Raw genomic sequence first — 19,604 nt, forward strand, 5'->3', positions numbered from 1 at the left:
ACAATTATGCAGGCCACTGTGCTCTTAGGAACCTTGAGTGCTGCAGAAATTATGTTGTAACCTTGGCCTGATCTGTGCCTTGCCACAATTCTGTCTCTGAGCTCCTTGGCCAGTTCCTTTGACCTCATGATCCTCATTTTTTCTGACATGCATTGTGAGCTACGAGGTCATATATAGACAGGTGTGTGCCTTTCCAAATCAAGTCCTATCAGTGTAATTAAACACAGCATGTCTCCAATGAAAGAGTAGAACCATCTCAAGGAGGATCACAAAGATATCGACAGCATGTGACTTAGATATGAGTGTCTGAGCAAAGGGTCTGAATACTTATGACCATGTGATATTTCAGTTTTTCTTATTTATTAAATTTGCAAAAGCTTCTACATTTCTTTTTTTTCAGTCAAAATGGTGTGCGGAGTGTACATTAATGTGAAAAAAATAACTTTTTTTTTTAATTTATGAAATGGCTGCAATGAAACAAAGAGTGAAAAATTTTAAGGGGTCTAAATACTTTCCGTACCAACTGTATCTCTGGCTTTGCAAAGTAGGGGAAATAACTAATGCCAGCAAGTGTAATGGGATGTTAAGACACTGTGCAGAGCAAGTCAACGCTACAATATGACATAGGACTGCTGTCTCCTGACACTGCGCAGTCTCAGGGTATCCCATGATGCAGCTTCAGCTCGTCTCCCTTGCCTGCTGCTTGCAATAGCTACAGGAAGAAACCAATTAAAAAAAAGAGACAACAAAACTGCATATCCCAAAAAAGGCAGAAGAATGGGTGTACATAGAAACCACGGTGCCCCATAACCAGTCCTAATTGGGCCCACCCTTCCCCCTCAGTGGAGTAGGTGGGGTCACAGCGCATAGGAGAAGTCATAGAATGGCATGCCTCAAATTCAAAAATAGAGAGAGACATGTATTGGAGCACAGACAGAGTAATTTTGCTCCTATGGAAGCCCCTTACTGTTCTCGCCCACTAAAATAACCCTTTTGTGACCCACAGATTAGAATTGCTCTAAAAATGCGTCTAACACATTGCATGACACCCTCACACGCAGTGAATTACTCCACAGACACAGTATGACCCCAGTGTCCCCAAAACAGTCTGATGTCCCCACAGTAAATACGTCCACACAATAGGAGACCCCCATATCACCTCACACAGTGTAATGGCCCCACCAGTACAATTCCCCCTCAAACTGTATAAACGCTCCATATAGGGAAACACCATACTCTGTGGTGGGGACCATTAAGTACTGAGTGATAAAAGAAAGGAAAATCCTACTTGCTTAGACATGTTCCCCTCTTGTAGTGCTCTGTGCTGTGTGTGGACTGAGGCTCCGTGCAGCAAGAGACTCAGATGGAGAATCTGAATGATTCAGAACAGTTCTAAACGGCTCCATGTTCCACCATTGTATTCACTGTTGGACTGGGACACATAGGACCCACCAGTGAAATTGATTCTTAGGGCCCATTTTAGCCATACATGATAACAATGCCCTGGAAGTGTGAAAGTACACATCACTTGAATCCAGTTTTGATCATGCAGCAAATAGAAGAGACATTTGTGGCTATGAGCGCCCTCTATGATGGGTAGCTATATACATTTTACATATGGAGTTTGGCTTCTCCTGATGCCAAAAACTGATCATACAGATCAGTGCCAGGCAGAAGCTAATTGTTGCAAATATGAACAAACGGAAAGTACCCAAATGATCAGGCAGAACACTTCATAAGCTCTCTGCCTAATCATTAAGAAAATTAACAAGGGGTTTGGCAATGCTGGGTCCCCATGATCAGGAATTATAAGACCCAGATTTTTAAAATAGTATGTTTTTCTTGCAAACACATACACTTTAATAGGGTTGTCCAAAATAAATAGAAATGATGCACACAGGCAGGAGTATATACTCGCCCTTCTAGCTTGCGGCAGCTCCAGTGCCAGGTTTCCAATGCTTCTATTTATATGGGCTGCAGATGGCCCAAGCTGGTTGCCCTATGTGTGTTTTGCAGCTTGCCAGTGGTATAAGGCTTGAGACTGAGGTAAGTGACCTGCAGCCATTGTAAAGAGAAGCATCAGGGACGTGACACTAGAGCGGTCAGGAGCTACAAAGAGGAGTATTTATAAGTCTATTAGCAGGGTTGTCCGGATAAAATGTGCTATTACCTGGAGGCCAGACTCTGTAAAACAACAAATAAATCATACTCCCCTGCGGTCCTCCTCCTGGATTTAGTGCAGGCCGGCCTGTGGTCCGCACCAACTATCACCATTCTACCAGTTCTCCCCTGCGGTTCCCCTCCTGGATTTAGTGCAGGCCGGCCTGTGGTCCGCAACAACTGTCACCATTCTACCAGTTCTCCCCTGCGGTTCCCCTCCTGGATTTAGTGCAGGCTGGTCAGTGGTCTGCACCAACTGTCACCATTCTACCAGTTCTCCCCTGCGGTTCCCCTCCTGGATTTAGCGCAGGCTGATCAGTGGTCTGCATCAACTGTCACCATTCTACCAGTTCTCCCCTGCAGTTCCCCTCCTGGATTTAGCGCAGGCCGGTCAGTGGTCCGCACCAACTGTCACCATTCTACCAGTTCTCCCCTGCGGTTCCCCTCCTGGATTTAGCGCTGGGCGGTCAGTGGTCCGCACCAACTGTCACCATTCTACCAGTTCTCCCCTGCGGTCCTCCTCTTGGATTTAGTGCAGGCCGGCCTGTGGTCCGCAACAACTGTCACCATTCTACCAGTTCTCCCCTGTGGTTCCCCTCCTGGATTTAGCGCAGGCTGGTCAGTGGTCTGCACCAACGGTCACCATTCTACCAGTTCTCCCCTGCGGGTCCCCTCCTGGATTTAGCGCAGGCTGGTCAGTGGTCTGCACCAACGGTCACCATTCTACCAGTTCTCCCCTGCGGTTCCCCTCCTGGATTTAGCGCAGGCTGGTTAGTGGTCTGCACCAACAGTCACCATTCTACCAGTCATATGACTGCTGCGGCTTGTGATGCATTTGGTTGAAGTCAACTCACAGACTGTAGTGTTTCCATGTCTGGCAGAACGGTGACATTTTCATGGTGGCGCAGACCACAGATGAATGGTCCTTGCATCCAGGAGGGTGACAGCAGGTGGGTACGATTTATTTTGTTATTTCTACAAATTCTAGCAGGCATAAGAACCTTTTGCCAACACTATCTCTTTACTTCTTGTGGACACCGCTTTCATTATTTTGGTTAACTCCTATAACCATATCACCTCTGGACAATTTTCCGTCCATTTTTTTCCTCCCCTTCCTCCAAGAACCAGAACATTTTTATTTTTCCATCAATATAGCCATACGAGGGCTTGTTTTATGAGGTATGAGTTTTGAATGACACCATTCATTTTACCATATAGTGTACTGGAAAACAAGAATAAAAATTCCAAATGTGGTGAAATTGCAAAAAAAAAGTGCCATTCCACAATTCTTTTCTTTTTTTTTTAAATTTACCAAGTTAACTATATGGCAGGGGTGCACCACTCCAGTCCTCAAGGGCCACCAATAGTGCATGTTTTCAGGATTTCCCTCCTATTGCACAGGAGACATTTCAATCACCTGTATCGGTGATGATTCCAACACCTTGTGCAATGCTAAGGCTACTTTCACACTTCCGTCTTTTTTGCTCCATCGCAATCCGTCGCTATGGGCAAAAAACGGATCCTGCAAATGTGCTTGCAGGATGCGTTTTTTGCCCATAGACATGTATTAGCGACGGATCTTCGACGGATGGGCACACGTCGCATCCGTCGTGTTTTGGTGGACGCGACGCACAAAAAAAGTTCAATGTAACTTATGTGCGACGTGTCCGCCATTTTCGACCGCACATGCGCGGCCGAAACTCCGCCCCCTCCTCCCCGCTCATCGCAATGGGCAGCGGATGTGTTGTAAAACTGCATCTACTGCCCACGTTGTGCTAAATTTAGCACAACATCCGTTGGTACGTCGGGCCGACGGTTTGTGACGGCCCCGTACCGAGGGATGTGTGAAAGTAACCTAAGGCAATCCTGAAAACATGCACGGTTAGTGGCACTTGGGGACTGGAGTTGTGCACCTCTGCTATTAGGTAAAATTGACTTGGCACTATGATTCTCCAGGTCAGAACAAGTACACAGATACCAAAACATGTATAGTTTTATTTTCTGGGTTTTTTTGTTGTTTTTTTTTCATTTAAGTGGTGACTTTTTTGTAAATTTGCATGAAAAGTGTATTTTGCTTTTGTCACCATTTTCCAAGAACCATAACGTTTTAATTTTTTGGGCTATGGGGCTGTGTGTGATGGCTTATTTTTGGCACTCAAAGCTGACATTTTTACTAATACCATTTTGGGGTAGATACGATTTTATCGCCTCTTATTGCAATGTTCCAGCTGCCAAGAAAAAAAAAATGCTGTAATTTTTAATTCTTTGTTTCATTACGCCGTTTGCCGATCGGATTATTTTATTTTATATTTTGACAGATCGAACATTTTTTGAATGCAAAGATACAAAATGTGTATTTATTTTTTGTTTTATTTTCAATTGTGCAAAAGTGGGACAATTTTAACTTGTTTTTATTGTTTTCATATTTAATTTTTTTTTCTTACTGTTTTTAATAGTCCCTTTAGGGACTGATCGCTTGTGCTATGTATAGCAGAAATCATGATCTTCTACAAATGACAGCCATGGGCTGGCTTTCACAATAGGATCGTAATGGCAGGCATATTAGTCTCCAGCAGACCTCCAGCTGCCATGACAACCTATCGTCGCCCCACGATCACGTCATAGCTGTGTAGATGAGAGTGAGGAATGACGCACTCCCTGCCGACAAGTGTTTAATCCCGCTGTCAGACATTAAAAGAAATTTCACAGGTTAACACCTGTGGCGGTTAAAGGTACATGATCACTTTTCATTTACGGGGAAAGATGTGGGCTCAATGTGCAAGTCTGCATCAAAGGCAGGGACACGGCCAATGATGTAAAAATATGAATGTCGTGAAGGGGTCAAAGGGAACCTAGCACCTGATGCCCATAATACATAGGCTGCATGTATAAGGCACTGACTGCAGTATCCCACCCAGGAATGTTTGACCCTGTAAAGCTGCAGCATTTCAGAGAAAAACACATTTTAGAGGCCACCGGGGAGTGAGCCACATGAGGGACTAGTCTGATAGGTGTGGTGGCTTATCCTACCCGCTACAAGGGACTGACAGGTCTCTGCTAGATGCACACTTAGGCAGAGACCTGTCAGTCGCTATCATTAGCCAGAGAGAAGGTGCTGGGGACCCGCCTGTTCGACTAGTCTAGAGCGTGGCTCCATCCCTGGCTGCTAATACAGTAAGTTTCTCTCTGAAATATTCCAGCTTTTAGAGTCAAACATTCCTGGGTGGGACACTGCAATCAGTGCTGGATACCTTGGGCCCACAGTTTGGGCAGCATGTATCAGGTTCACTTTAAATGTACACTGTTCAAAAAAAATAAAGGGAACACTTAAACAGCAGAATGTAACTCCAAGTAAATCAAACTTCTGTGAAATCAAACTGTCCACTTAGGAAGCAACACTGTTTGACAATCAATTTCACATGCTGTTGTGCAAATGGAATAGACAACAGAAGGAAATTATTGGCAATTATCAAGACACACTCAATAAAAGGAGTGGTTCTGCAGGTGGGGACCACAGACCACATCTCAGTACCAATGCTTTCTGGCTGATGTTTTGGTCACTTTTGAATGTTGGTTGTGCTTTGACACTCATGGTAGCATGAGACGGACTCTACAACCCACACAAGTGGCTTAGGTAGTGCAGCTCATCCAGGATGGTACATCAATGCGAGCTGTGGCAAGAAGATTTGCTGTGTCTGTCAGTGTAGTGTCCAGAGGCTGGAGGCGCTACCAGGAGACAGGCCAGTACACCAGGAGACGTGGAGGGGGCCGTAGGAGGGCAACAACCCAGCACAAATGGTTAGAAACTGACTCCATGAGGATGGTCTGAGTGTCCGACGTCCACAGATGGGGGTTGTACTCACAGCCCAACACCGTGCAGGACGCCTGGCATTTGCCACAGAACACCAGGATTGGCAAATTTGCCACTGGCGCACTGTGCTCTTCGCAGATGAAAGCAGGTTCACACTGAGCACATGTGACAGATGTGACAGAGTCTGGAGAAGCCATGGAGAGCGATCTGCTGCCTGCAACATCCTTTTGCATGACCGGTTTGGCAGTGGGTTAGTAATGGTGTGGGGTGGAATTTCTTTGGAGGGCCGCACAACCCTCCATGTGCCCCCAGAGGTAGCCTGACTGCCATTAGGTACCGAAATGAGATCCTCAGACCCCTTGTGAGACTATATGCTGGTGCGGTTGGCCCTGGGTTCCTCCTAATGCAGGACAATACCAGACGTCATGTGACTGGAGTGTGTCAGCAGTTCCTGCAAGATGAAGCCATTGAAGCTATGGACTGGCATGCCCGTTCACCAGACCTGAATCTGATTGAACACATCTGGGACATCATGTCTCGCACCATCCACCAAAGTTACCTTGCACCACAGACTGTCCAGGAGTTGGCAAATGCTTTAGTCCAGATCTAGGAGGAGATCCCTTAGGAGACCATTTGCCACATCAGGAGCATGACCAGGCAATGTAGGGAGGTCATACAGGCACGTGGAGGCCACACACACTACTGAGCATCATTTCCTTGTCTTGAGGCATTTCCACTGAAGTTGGATCAGCCTGTAACTTCATTTTCCACTTTGTTTTGAGCATCATTCCAACTCCAGACCTCCGTGGTATACGAGTTGTGAATTACGTTGATAATTTTTAGGTTTTACTGTTCTCAACACATTCCACTATGTAATAAAGATTTACAACTGGAATATTTCATTCAATGATATATAGAATGTGGGATTTTAGTGCTCCCTTTAATTTTTTGAGCAGTGTATTTATTCAGCTATATGTTCATATGTGGCACGTCAGCCCCACCACACAGGCATTTCTCAAACTTGTAATAGAGTTGAAATGCTCCATATGACCACATGTGAATACATGGATGTACCAAATACATGTGCATCACATACACATTGACATGGTACATAAAAACAGAGACACACATGGACTTACCCCCTCTCTGCAGATAATTGCACATGATGCATTTATTCTGCTGCAGCCTCCCATCGCCCTGGGCCCGTCTGCAGATCTCTCTTGCTTTGATTGCGGAGCATTAATATACAGTCAGGGGAGGCAGGGAGAGCCGTGACCACATTGTGAAGCAGCCACTCTGCTCTGCTGAAGGCCGTAGCCTCCTCTCATGAGCACACCCAATCATCCTCTGCGCAGTTGGACATAGCACATCACAGTGCGATGGCTGCTCTGCTTTTGCAGAGATAGATCCTTCTCCCGATTCCAGGCCCACCAAATCTGGAGGAATGTGATCGAGCCTGGTTGTTTTCAACTCAGATACTTTTGAAATTGTGATGGTGGGTGGAGGCTAATTTTGTTTAACGCCAGGCCCCCGTCTCATGGACCCCATAGCATCTGCCGCTGTGGACGGTATGTCCCTGGCAGAAGAGACAGCAAAACACTGCAAATCATACAACACAATTGAGATTCCGCACAGTGCTTTACACAAATAGTATAGGCAGATAAAGAATGTTATAACTTTGCACTAATCATTGTATCACCCATTATTTTCTCAGCAGCAAATGGCAAACAAGACAAAGAAACAGGGATAAATGAGCAGAGTGGCAAAGGGAGATATCTGTAGGGGTTTAATAAGTCATCTGAATCTGAACTAGAGGATGGCATCACGTATTTAAGTATGAAGTCATGTACTGGATTGGGGAGGGAAGAGAAGGAGGGGGTGTAAAGCTGGAGATTACATGAAACAGCTCCCCATTATGGAAGCGTTTTAAATCCATAGCCGAAAGTCTTTCACTGACATTCCAGAAGTGTAGAAGTCACCTAAGGGGATTTAAGTAGATGTAAAGCCTTGAGGCAGTAAGGAAAAGTATGACAGGAAAGAAATAGCTTTAAAAGAATTTATTAAAAACAGGCCTACGCTTTTCAACATTGGACAGAGGTCTTCTTCAGGGCAGGCACCTAGAACATTGGACAGATATCTTTCTCTGGCCAGGCATGTAGTGTAGATACATACGGAGACTTGAGAAAGACGTCCGTCTGATGTTGAAACTCGAAGCCCTTATTTTTATAATAAACTCTTATGAAACCATTTCTTGCCTGTCTGTCATACTCTGCCATCCTTATATCACCCTATTATTTAATTTGTATACTATTTATCCAATACATGCTGGTTCCTTTCACCGTACCATTTAAAGGAGCAGCTGTAGTGGATTCCTTTCATCAATGGATTTTAAATAAGGTTGTTCCTGGTATCTGCACATCCCTCCTAGGTGAGCATACTACCATATGCCTTGTCAGTCCTCACCACCTCCACTTTATTAAAACACCACCCTAGTGGATTTTTTTTTATTGCAGAACTTAAGTGGTGCTTTAAGTGCAATTCCCCCGCCCTCCATCTCATACTCACCTGCCGCCACCTTCATCCCTTTCCAGCGTCGCTTCAGCTGTTCTCTGAGGAAAAGTAATCTGCTGGCAGCTCCAATGTTTCATGAAGCGAGTCAGAGGTCACTTTTCAATACATTTCTAAGTCTGTTTTTGCTCTCCGACTTGCATTGAGTTCTTGTGACGTAACTTCTGGCCAGTCAGATGTTATGGGCACAAGATGTCGCGAGTGGATAGGGGCGGCGGCGGTAAAAGGTGAAGCTGCCAGAAGGAGAGTATAAGAATGGGGGCAGGGGGCTTATATTTAAAGTGTAATGAGAACGCTGAAAAAAAACAAAAAACTGTAGTGGTGCTTTAAAAGGATTTCTGCACTATGGAACGCACTGCCTTTTTATTATCATTAAAAAGTTCATAAGCTGGTCAGTATCTCTTACCTAATTTAGACATCATGGAGTAAATATATTGGTTCAAAGGAAAGATAATAGTTGAACACAGAATTAAAACAGTCACCTGCAACAGCAAGATCAGTCTCATCATCATCCACAGATTCCTGGGTAGTCAAAAGTGATAAAGGTGACAAAGGATATGATGTGTTTAAGTTTAGCCCCAGCATGAAGTTATGCACTTTGCCTGCTCTTCCTTCCCGTGTGTTGAATAGGGCACTGTCACCAACCAAGGCCATCAGCATGCGCTGCACCCAACTCGCTTGACTGTTTCTTTGATATTCCTCTTCAGCTTCAGTATTTTCACTACCTAAATGAGATTAAAAGTAATATACAAAGAAAAAGCAGTTATGTCACCAATCTAAGGCAAAAACTTAGGCGCACAACACAAAGTATAGCGCATGGTTAAGGGAACATACAAGAATCTCGGCTTGTCAATAGCAAGTAGTAAAATCAAACAACAAAATTCCAGCGACAAATATCTAAAATCAGGTTATAGAGTGGACGTTAAAAACTTCATTTTATTGCAATTCCTTTAAAAACATGCTTTTAAAATAATGAGTGAGGGGTTACGCGTTTCGAACAACAGGGTTCTAAATCATAACCAATGTCCACTCTATAACCTGATTTTGGATGTTTGTTGCTGGAACCTTTTTGTTTGATTACCACAGCCACTTTTTCCGAACACCATCCTAGAGTCCACACCCAAAGCCAGAGAAATTCATCTAAGGCCGGTTTCACACGTCCAGATAATTCCGGTACCGGAGAAATCGGTACCGGAGTTATCCGTGTCTGTGTGCTCATGTAGCACATCAGTGTGGCACACGTGTGGCAGCCATGTGCCGCCCGTGTGCCGACTGAGGACCACACGGACCGTGCAGGAGACAGCGCTACAGTTAAGCGCTATCCCCTGCTTTTGGTGCTGAAGCCGGCATTCATTCATTCTCCCCAGCAGCGTTCGCTGGAGAGAAGGAATGAAAATTCAAGGTTTTTTTTTTTAATTTTTTTGTTAAAATAAAGTTTGGGGGTCACCTCCCCCTCTCATCCCCCGTGCGCCCGCCCGCTTGCCAAGAAATACTCACCCAGCTCCTGCGATGTATGCTCTCAGCGCTGGCAGCAGGTCCTGTGTGAGCGGTCACGTGGTATCGCTCATTACAGCGATGAATATGCGCATATTCATCGCTGTAATGAGCGGTACCACGTGACCGCTCACACAGGACCTGCTGCCAGCGCTGAGAGCATACATCGCAGGAGCTGGGTGAGTATTTCTTGGCAAGCGGGCGGGCGCATGGGGGATGGGAGGCGGGAGGTGACCCCAAACTTTATTTTTAACACAAACAAAAAAACTTGATTTTTATGCTCTTGTCTCCTGCAGGGGACAAGAGATGAATGCCGCCTTCAGCACCACACGCAGGGGGGACAGCGCTTACTGTAGCGCTGTCTCTCCTGCGGGCGGTACGTGCACACGGAGGAGAGTACACACTATTCTCCGTGTGCACATGTGCGGGACGTATTGCGGTACGTGCTGCCGGAAACAAAAAAGCATGTCTCCGTGTTTTGCACACGGACACACGGTCCGTGAAAACACAGAGGCGTGTGCATAGACCCGTTCATTTGAATGGGTCTACGTGTGTCAGTGTCTCCGGTACATGAGAAAACTGTCAGTACACGTACCAGAGACACTTACGTGTGAAAGAGGCCTAATGGTGAGCTGAATAACCTTTTTTTCTTCCTATATTAATACAAGTAATAAAAGCAGTATGTTAGTTTTTAATAGGCCTAGCTAAGACAACTTACTCCTGTTGACCTTTGACACAATTTGACGACTGCCTACTTAACAGATTATCTTCAGAAATTTAGTTTCAAGGAAATTAAAGATTCATTAATAAGGATGAACGAACGTGCTCAGTGATGCTCTGATATCACTCGAGTCTGGGTGCTCGGATGTGCTCATTCAGCCAACATTAGCCGATGCTCGATTTCAAACGCGAATCCCATCAAGTTTGCACCTGTTACACAGCCTATAAGCATGCCGAAGCCATCTTAGTGGTGGCATTACTGTAATTGGATGACCGTGTGACATCATCAGGGAATATAAACAGACAGGCGCCGGTAAGCTTGACACACTGACCCCACTAACCCCCACTCCAAAAAAGCATTGAAAAATTTCACTGAATTCAATTATTCATCCATAGAGTAATGAGATGAGATTTGTGGTACATGCCGGTGATATTAAACTCCAAAAAATGCTTGCTGCAGGTGACCCATTTTGTTTTTACAAATTAAAAATGGAAACCTAGCAATTAGAAAATGCTTAAGGTGTGCAGTAAGGGACGGAGAAGTGGCAGGTGCGACTATTCCTGTTGCTGGAGCACAAGAAACATGCAAATTCATGACTCAGTTTTCTTTCACACTTTGCAAGGAGACATGGTAGATCACTTCTGAAGCCAGAGCAGGGTGAACAGGTAGTCCATTTGGATAGCAGGTAATGCATCCAAAATGCTTGGCAGCACCACCCAGTCTTTCACATGGTCCAATCTCACCAGCCAACAGTCTGAATCACTTAATCCTCACCCTGATCCTCCTTCCTCCTGCCATGTTGAGTCCCAGGAAACTAGTCATCTTACACTAGGACTCTCAGAGGATCTCTTTACAACAATTTATTGATTTTGGCCTCTCACCTTGTAAGCTTCAAGAGATGGAAGGAGGAGATGCTGCTTAGTGATGCAAAAAACTTAGAGCAGCCATGGCCACAAGAAAATGACTGTGGGGGGAACAGCAAATTTGTCTAAAGGAGGAAGATGATGATGATGAGATACAGTTGCCAATAATTCAGGAGAACCAGGCTGTGGTAGTGGAAGAAGGAGGTGGTGAATGATGAAGTCACTAACCCAACCTGGGAATCTGGCATGCAGAGCGAGGCCAGCAGTGCTGAAGGGAGGGATAGGCAACACCAAAATAGGCAGGAAGAGAGATAGTGGGGTGACCAGAAGGTGAAGGTGGGCAGCTGCTCTGCAAAGCACCTGCACTCCCAAATGTTTCCGTCAAAGACTTAGTTGTTCTCCAGACTGGGAATTTTACTTTTTAAAGAATTCTGAGCCCAAAAAAAGAATAATTTGCAACTTGTGCCATGCCTGATTACTAAGAACCTATCCATCACCAGCATGATTAGGCACATGTCATCTAAGCACCCGACTCAGTGGGCCGAACACTTGGGTCTACGATTGGTGCCAGCACTGTCAACAGGTGGCAACACTGCCTCTTCTCCTGTGCTAGGTGCTTCTCAATCCACTGCCCATGCCACTGGCATTGATACCTCCCGACCTGAAAGTTTTCAGCAACCCACCCACAGGCCCAAAGGCTAAATTGGCACATTTCCAGGCTGTTTGCCGCAGACATATTGCTGTTTAGGCTTGTTGACGTGGAGGATTTCCGCTGACTCATGGTGGCAGCCATCCTTTGGTACTCTGTCCCCAGTCGCAACTTTTTCTACCCGTGTGGAGTCCCGCCTTGTGTCCCAACATGTGTCCAGGAACATCACCCATGCCCTTACCAACACAGTTACTGGGATTGTCCACTTAATGACCGACACTCATACAAGGTGAACATTGCAGAGGCTGGGGTCGAGTCCGACCCTAGCAAGGCACATGTGCTCCCCACGCAGAGGACTGCTGGCACTACTTCTATCAGGGTTTCCTCTACATCAGTTTCTGCACTCCCTCCTACTCCTCCTCACCCTTCATCTCCGATGCGTTCTCAGAGCATGTCGTCCACATTAACCGGAGACTGAAAGCTCTGCCTAAGCAAATCAGCAACAGACTCAGCTGAAGCCAATTTGTCTACGAGACAAACTGCACACCGTGGCAGAATTACTTAAAGGAATAACAGACCAGACAGATCAGTGGCTTTTGCTGCAGAATCTCCAACCAGGCATGGTTGTGTGTTAGTTGATGTAACCTGATATTGGCAAGCTCACATAAGTACCATGCTAGGCACACATGCTCAACTTGATAGTTCAGTGGTTTCTAGAAACATTTTCAACTTTTCCAGAGCTTCTGGTCAGCACCCATTTCTGCAAGTCAGCAACAGCTGTCGCCGCTCTGGCAGTGCTGCAGCAGCTCACTGACTGGTGTGTGCCATACCCACACGCTGGAATGCCACACTGAACATGCTGGCAAGGCTTTAAGAGCAGCAGAGGCCAGTTGTGGAATAACAGCTCCAACACGCCCATCGGTATTCTGGTCAGCCTCCACACATAACAACTAAAGAGTGGACAAGGATGTTTGACATTTGTGCAGTTTTCCAAGACTTTGCGAACTCCACAAAGATGGTGAGCAGCGATTACGCCATCAGTAGTGCAACAATGCCACTTCTGCGCCTACTTAGACAATTAAACCTGATGCTTTACATGCAAGCCAGGTGGAGATTGAGGAAGACATGAGACAGACACTACCCAGCCCAGCCTCTTCTGCTCATTGCAGATTGGGTAACAATAAGCAGGTGGAGGATGAGGAAGAGGAGGAGGAACAGGAGCTAGCTAATAGCGCAAAAGAGGCTAGTACCCACAGAAGCTTCATCCAGTGTCTCCTACATGGATGGGCTGAGGAGGGGAATGAGGAGGAAGAGATGGAGGAGGAGGAGATGGAGAATAGTCATCATGATGGAGACAAGGAAGTGTTGACTGTAGGGACCTTGGAACATATGGTAGACTTTATGTACCACTGACTTTCCCATGACCATTATGTTATGTTCATCTAGGCCCAAAAACTAAAAGTCCTGGTTGTTCACCCTGCTAGACCTACGCTACAAGCAGAACTTTCTCTTCTTCCTGAGGTGGAGAAGTCTTGTAAAATGGTGCTATGCCAGAAAACCATTGTGGAAAATATGCTAAAAAAAGTTCCCATCAGACAATGTTGGCTGCAGCAGGGGGCAAGCTTCCTTGCTCAATCAAGGAGGAGAGGCAAGGGACACACACAGCAAAGACAGGGGTACAGTATGAAAGGCCTGGGCCAAATTCCTGACACCATCCCAGCATCCAGGGCTTGACTACTGGATTTTTGACAAAGATTGAATAGTTTTTAAAGATGGTGAAGCAATGCCTGGCAGATTACAACAGCGTATTCCCCAATTCCTGTGCGACCTTCAGCTATTGGGTCTCAAAGCAGGACACCTGGCATGAGAATGCCCTCTATGCCTTGGAGGTGTTGTGCTTCCCTGCCTCCAGTTTGTTGTCTGAGTGGGGTTTTAGTGCCATCGGGGAGGGGGACTAACAGACAAGTGCTATAGTCTGTCAAAATGCCGACAGGCTTGCTCTGATAAAAATGAACAAAGATTGGATAAGACCTGATTTTTCCACACCACTAGATGACAGCAGCACAAAAAGTTTTATTAATATTTGAATGAAGCAGCCTTTAGTGCCTTCTATGGATGACACTCCTTATAATTTTTTCCAGACTTTGCACAAAGAGTGTAGAAGTGCGACAAGTACACTTTATTATTTATTTTTTCAATTTGTGAATAACATTTATGAGTCTAGGAGTACCACTATATGCCAATTTGAAAATAATGTGGGTGAGAACCTCCTTTATGTCTCATGCAGGGTGTATCGGAGACCCTCATTTTTGAAAGTTCTTGCTTTCTTCATAAAATTGCACTGAAAAAAAATCAAAATATCAATTTTTTTTATATTATAATTTAAAAAAAAAATCCTTTTTAAATGTTGCCTTGTATACATGGCATTATACAGGAAAAAAATGTTTAATATTTTTTTTCCTATAAAATGCAATTTCTCATCTGTTTGCAATGTTTTATCACTCCTTAAAGTGAAGTAAAAGTGTGGAACCATTATTCACAGAAGCAATCGGAGAGTCTGAATGTTTCCAGGGGTCTTCCCCATGCTGTTCTCCTTCCATTCAGCACGTTTTCCATCCATTTCAAGATTTTCACCTCCTTGTAGGGCCTGTCGTAAAAATGCTCAGATTTCTCACTGACTTCCATTACACTCGTTATTCTAAACGAGCACCCAAGCAATTTAGTGCTCTTTCATCGCTATTCATTACCTTTAGGTTCTTGCTGTTCATCATCACTGTCATTGTCATCAACTATGTGCTTCGGTTTAATGTTTTCTAGGAGAAAATAAAAAATTACTGACTTCATAGCCTTAACATTGTGGGATACAACAAAATACTTAATCTATTAAACATTACAATATTCTGAGACATCTGCTAAATAAAACCCACTGCAGCAAATACATTTGACAGCTGGAGGAGTATGTTGTCAGCACCAACTTTACCAAAGGCTCTACTCACACTAAAATAACAAAACTTTCCATTTTTGCAGCTAGACAACACCTGCAAATTTCACAGGAGATACTCTTGAAGCTATATGTAAAATATATTGTATAGAAAAATGTATATAAGTAATTATAAATTAATATAATATATTATAATTCGATTTATAAATACATATGAATAAATACATAGAATTATAAATGTATCTAAGACTATACAGAACACATTTTATCTACAACCAGTGTTCCTGTGCGCTTGATATCTGTGGCCTACAATCATCTCCAGACAATCTAGAATGCAGACAATTATGTTCGTCAGGTTATTATTATTATTATTTATTATTATAGCGCCATTTATTCCATGGCGCTTTACATGTGAGGAGGGGTATACATAAAACAAGTACAATAATCTTGAACAATACAAGTCACAACTGGTACAGGAGGAGAGAGGACCCTGCCCACGAGGGCTCACAATCTACAAGGGATCGGTGAGGATACAGTAGGTGAGGGTAGAGCTGGTCGTGCAGCGGTTTGGTCAATCGGTGGTTACATGATAATCGGAGGTTATAACCTTCCTGGATATGCAGTATGTTGTGAGACTCATCAGTTTTGAATTATTTTTGTCCTGAAGCGATATCCCCAATAGTGTATTTGTAAACTTAAAAAACCCCGAAAAACATACATTATATACACAGTCATGGCCGAAAGTGTTGGCACTCTTGAAATTTTGTCCAGAAAACGAAGCATTTCTTCCAGAAAATTATTGCATCTACGCATGTTTTGTTATACATGTTGGTTTTATTTTTGTTACAATATACACAGAGAAAATAAAGAACAGCAAGTTGGACATCATTTCGCACAAAACCCCCAAAATGAGCCTCAACTTTATATTGGGTTGCACACCTTTTGGAATAAATAACTGCAATAAATCTTTTCCTATAACCATCAACAAACTTAGACCTATCAACTGGGATTTTGGACCACTCTTTTGCAAACTGCTCCAGGTCTCAAATGTTTGAAGGGCACCTTCTCCCAACAGCAATTTTAAGATCTCTCCAAAGGCGTCCAATGGGATTTTGATCCGGACTCATTGCAGACCACTTCAAGAAGCACCCAGAAATGGACGGAAACAAAGTGCTGGAGAGTTCTGAAGTATATTTGGAGTCATTGTACTGCTGGAAAACCCATGACCCGGGATGCAAACCTAGCTTTCTAACACTGAACTACATTGCAACCCAAATTATTTTGGTAATCTTCAGATATCATGATGCCTTGCACACAGTCAAAACACCCAGTGCCAGAGGCAGCAAAACAACCATAAAATATCTGTGAACCTCCACCAAATTTGACTGTAGGTACTGTGTTATTTTCTTTGAAGGCTTCATTACTGAAAACGGAGACAGTAGCTCTAACCAAAAAGCTTCCTTTTTGTCTCATCTGTCCACAATATGCATTCCCAGAAGGATTTTGACTTACTCATGTACATTTTGGCAAACTGCAGTCTAGCTTTTTTACGTCTGTCAGCAGTGGGGTCTTTCTGGGACTCCTGCCATGGCATTCCATTTCATTCAAATGATGATGGATATGTTGCACCCTGAGCCTGCATGACAGCTTAAATTTCTTTGAAACTTTATAGGGGCTGCTTATCTACATTCCAGACTATCCCGCTTTGCAATCTTTCATAAATTTTTCTCTGCCATCCACATCCAGCGAGATTAGCTACAGTGCCATTGGTTGTAAACTTCTTGTTTATGTTACGCACGGTGGACAAAGGAACATCAAGATCTTTGGAGATTGACTCGAGACCCAAAATTTATGAATAATATCAATCTCAAGGCTACAAGTCCTCAGACAGTTCTATTTTCCTCTTTCTGTGCTGCATGCTTAGTGCAGCACACAGACACACAATGAAAATATTCATAGATGCATAAAAAGGTAGAGTTGGAAGGGACTTCCAGGATCACTCATTACAACATCATACGGCAGAGAGTTCCATAGTCTCACTGCTCTTACAGTAAAGAATCCACGTCTGTTATTATGCTTAAACCTTTTTTCCTCCAAACGCAGAGGATGCCCCCTTGTCCCGGTTTCAGGTCTATGATTAAAAAGATCATCAGAAAGGTCTTTGTACTGTCCCCTCATATATTTATACATTAATATAAGATCACCCCTTAGTCTTCATTTTTCCAAACTAAATAGCCCCAAGTGTAATAACCTATCTTGGTATTGCAGACCCCCCAGTCCTCTAATAACCTTGGTCGCTCTTCTCTGCACCCGCTCCAGTTCAGCAATGTCTTTCTTATACACCGGAGACCAGAACTGTGCACAGTATTCTAAGTGTGGTCGAACTAGTGACTTGTATAGAGGTAAAATTATGTTCTCCTCATGAGCATCTATGCCTCTTTTAATGCATCCCATTATTTTATTTGCCTTTGTAGCAGCTGCCTGACACTGGCCACTGAATATGAGTTTGTCATCCACCCATACACCCAGGTCTTTTTCATTGACGGTTTTGCCCAGAGTTTTAGAATTAAGCACATAATTATACATCTTATTTCTTCTACCCAAGTGCATGACCTTACATTTATCCCCATTAAAGCTCATTTGCCATTTATCAGCCCAAGCTTCTAGTTTACATAAATCACCCTGTAATATAAAATTGTCCTCCTCTGTATTGATTACCCTGCAGAGTTTAGTGTCATCTGCAAATATTGAAACTCTACTCTGAATGCCCCCTACAAGGTCATTAATAAATATGTTAAAAAGAAGAGGGCCCAATACTGACCCCTGTGGTACCTGTTATGGCCGGCAATCAGGCAACACAGCGTGCAGTAATCAGCGCACATACAGAGATCTGGCAATAACCAAAAACAATAGGACGAGCTCTGAGACGTGGAATCTCTGTAGACTGCAGTACCTGATCTATCCTCACACAACTATAAGCAGCAGTGGATTGCGCCTATCACTACCTATGCAACTCGGCACTGCCTGAGGAGCTGACTAGCCTGAAGATAGAAATACAAGCCTGACTTACCTCAGAGAAATACCCCAAAGGAATAGGCAGCCCCCCACATATAATGACTGTTAGCAAGATGAAAAGACAAAACGTAGGAATGAAATAGATTCAGCAAAGTGAGGCCCGATATTCTAGACAGAGCGAGGATAGCAAAGAGAACTATGCAGTCTACAAAAAACCCTAAAACGAAAACCACGCAAAGGGGCAAAAAGACCCACCGTGCCGAACTAACAGCACGGCGGTGCACCCCTTTGCTTCTCAGAGCTTCCAGCAAAAGACAATAGCAAGCTGGACAGAAAAAAACAGAAAACAAACTAGAAGCACTTATCTAGCAGAGCAGCAGGCCCAAGGAAAGATGAAGTAGCTCAGATCCAACACTGGAACATTGACAAGGAGCAAGGAAGACAGACTCAGGTGGAGCTAAATAACAAAGCAGCCAACGAGCTCACCAAAACACCTGAGGGAGGAAGCCCAGAGACTGCAATACCACTTGTGCCCACAGAAGTGAACTCAGCCACAGAATTCACAACAGTACCCCCCCCTTGAGGAGGGGTCACCGAACCCTCACCAGAACCCCCAGGCCGACCAGGATGAGCCACATGAAAGGCACGAACAAGATCTGGGGCATGGACATCAGAGGCAAAAACCCAGGAATTATCTTCCTGAGCATAACCCTTCCATTTGACCAGATACTGGAGTTTCCGTCTAGAGACACGAGAATCCAAAATCTTCTCCACAATATACTCCAATTCCCCCTCCACCAAAACAGGGGCAGGAGGCTCCACAGATGGAACCATAGGTGCCACGTATCTCCTCAACAACGACCTATGGAATACATTATGTATGGAAAAGGAGTCTGGGAGGGTCAGACAAAAAGACACCGGATTGAGAATCTCAGAAATCCTATACGGACCAATAAAACGAGGTTTAAATTTAGGAGAGGAAACCTTCATAGGAATATGACGAGAAGATAACCAAACCAGATCCCCAACACGAAGTCGGGGTCCCACACGGCGTCTGCGATTAGCGAAAAGCTGAGCCTTCTCCTGGGACAAGGTCAAATTGTCCACTACCTGAGTCCAGATCTGCTGCAACCTGTCCACCACAGAATCCACACCAGGACAGTCCGAAGACTCAACCTGTCCTGAAGAGAAACGAGGATGGAACCCAGAATTGCAGAAAAATGGAGAGACCAAGGTAGCCGAGCTGGCCCGATTATTAAGGGCGAACTCAGCCAACGGCAAAAATGACACCCAATCATCCTGGTCAGCGGAAACAAAACATCTCAGATATGTTTCCAAGGTCTGATTGGTTCATTCGGTCTGGCCATTAGTCTGAGGATGGA

At 44.4% G+C, this 19,604-nt stretch overlaps 1 protein-coding gene across 6 annotated transcripts in view; it reads right to left on the reverse strand.

Moving 5' to 3' along the window:
- PLA2G4A (phospholipase A2 group IVA) overlaps window positions 1-19,604 on the reverse strand; it is a 197,882-nt gene that overhangs the window by 25,562 nt on the left and 152,716 nt on the right. For all 6 annotated transcript variants that reach the window (XM_069737229.1, XM_069737232.1, XM_069737231.1 and 3 more), the window contains 2 exons: window positions 15,014-15,079; window positions 9,022-9,264 (listed from right to left, as the gene is read on the reverse strand). In XM_069737229.1, coding sequence (XP_069593330.1) covers window positions 9,022-9,264; window positions 15,014-15,079 — 309 coding nt within the window. The remainder of the gene's footprint in view (window positions 1-9,021; window positions 9,265-15,013; window positions 15,080-19,604) is intronic.

Source organism: Ranitomeya imitator, chromosome 8 (assembly GCF_032444005.1).
Source record: "Ranitomeya imitator isolate aRanImi1 chromosome 8, aRanImi1.pri, whole genome shotgun sequence".
Taxonomy (NCBI): domain Eukaryota; kingdom Metazoa; phylum Chordata; class Amphibia; order Anura; family Dendrobatidae; genus Ranitomeya; species Ranitomeya imitator.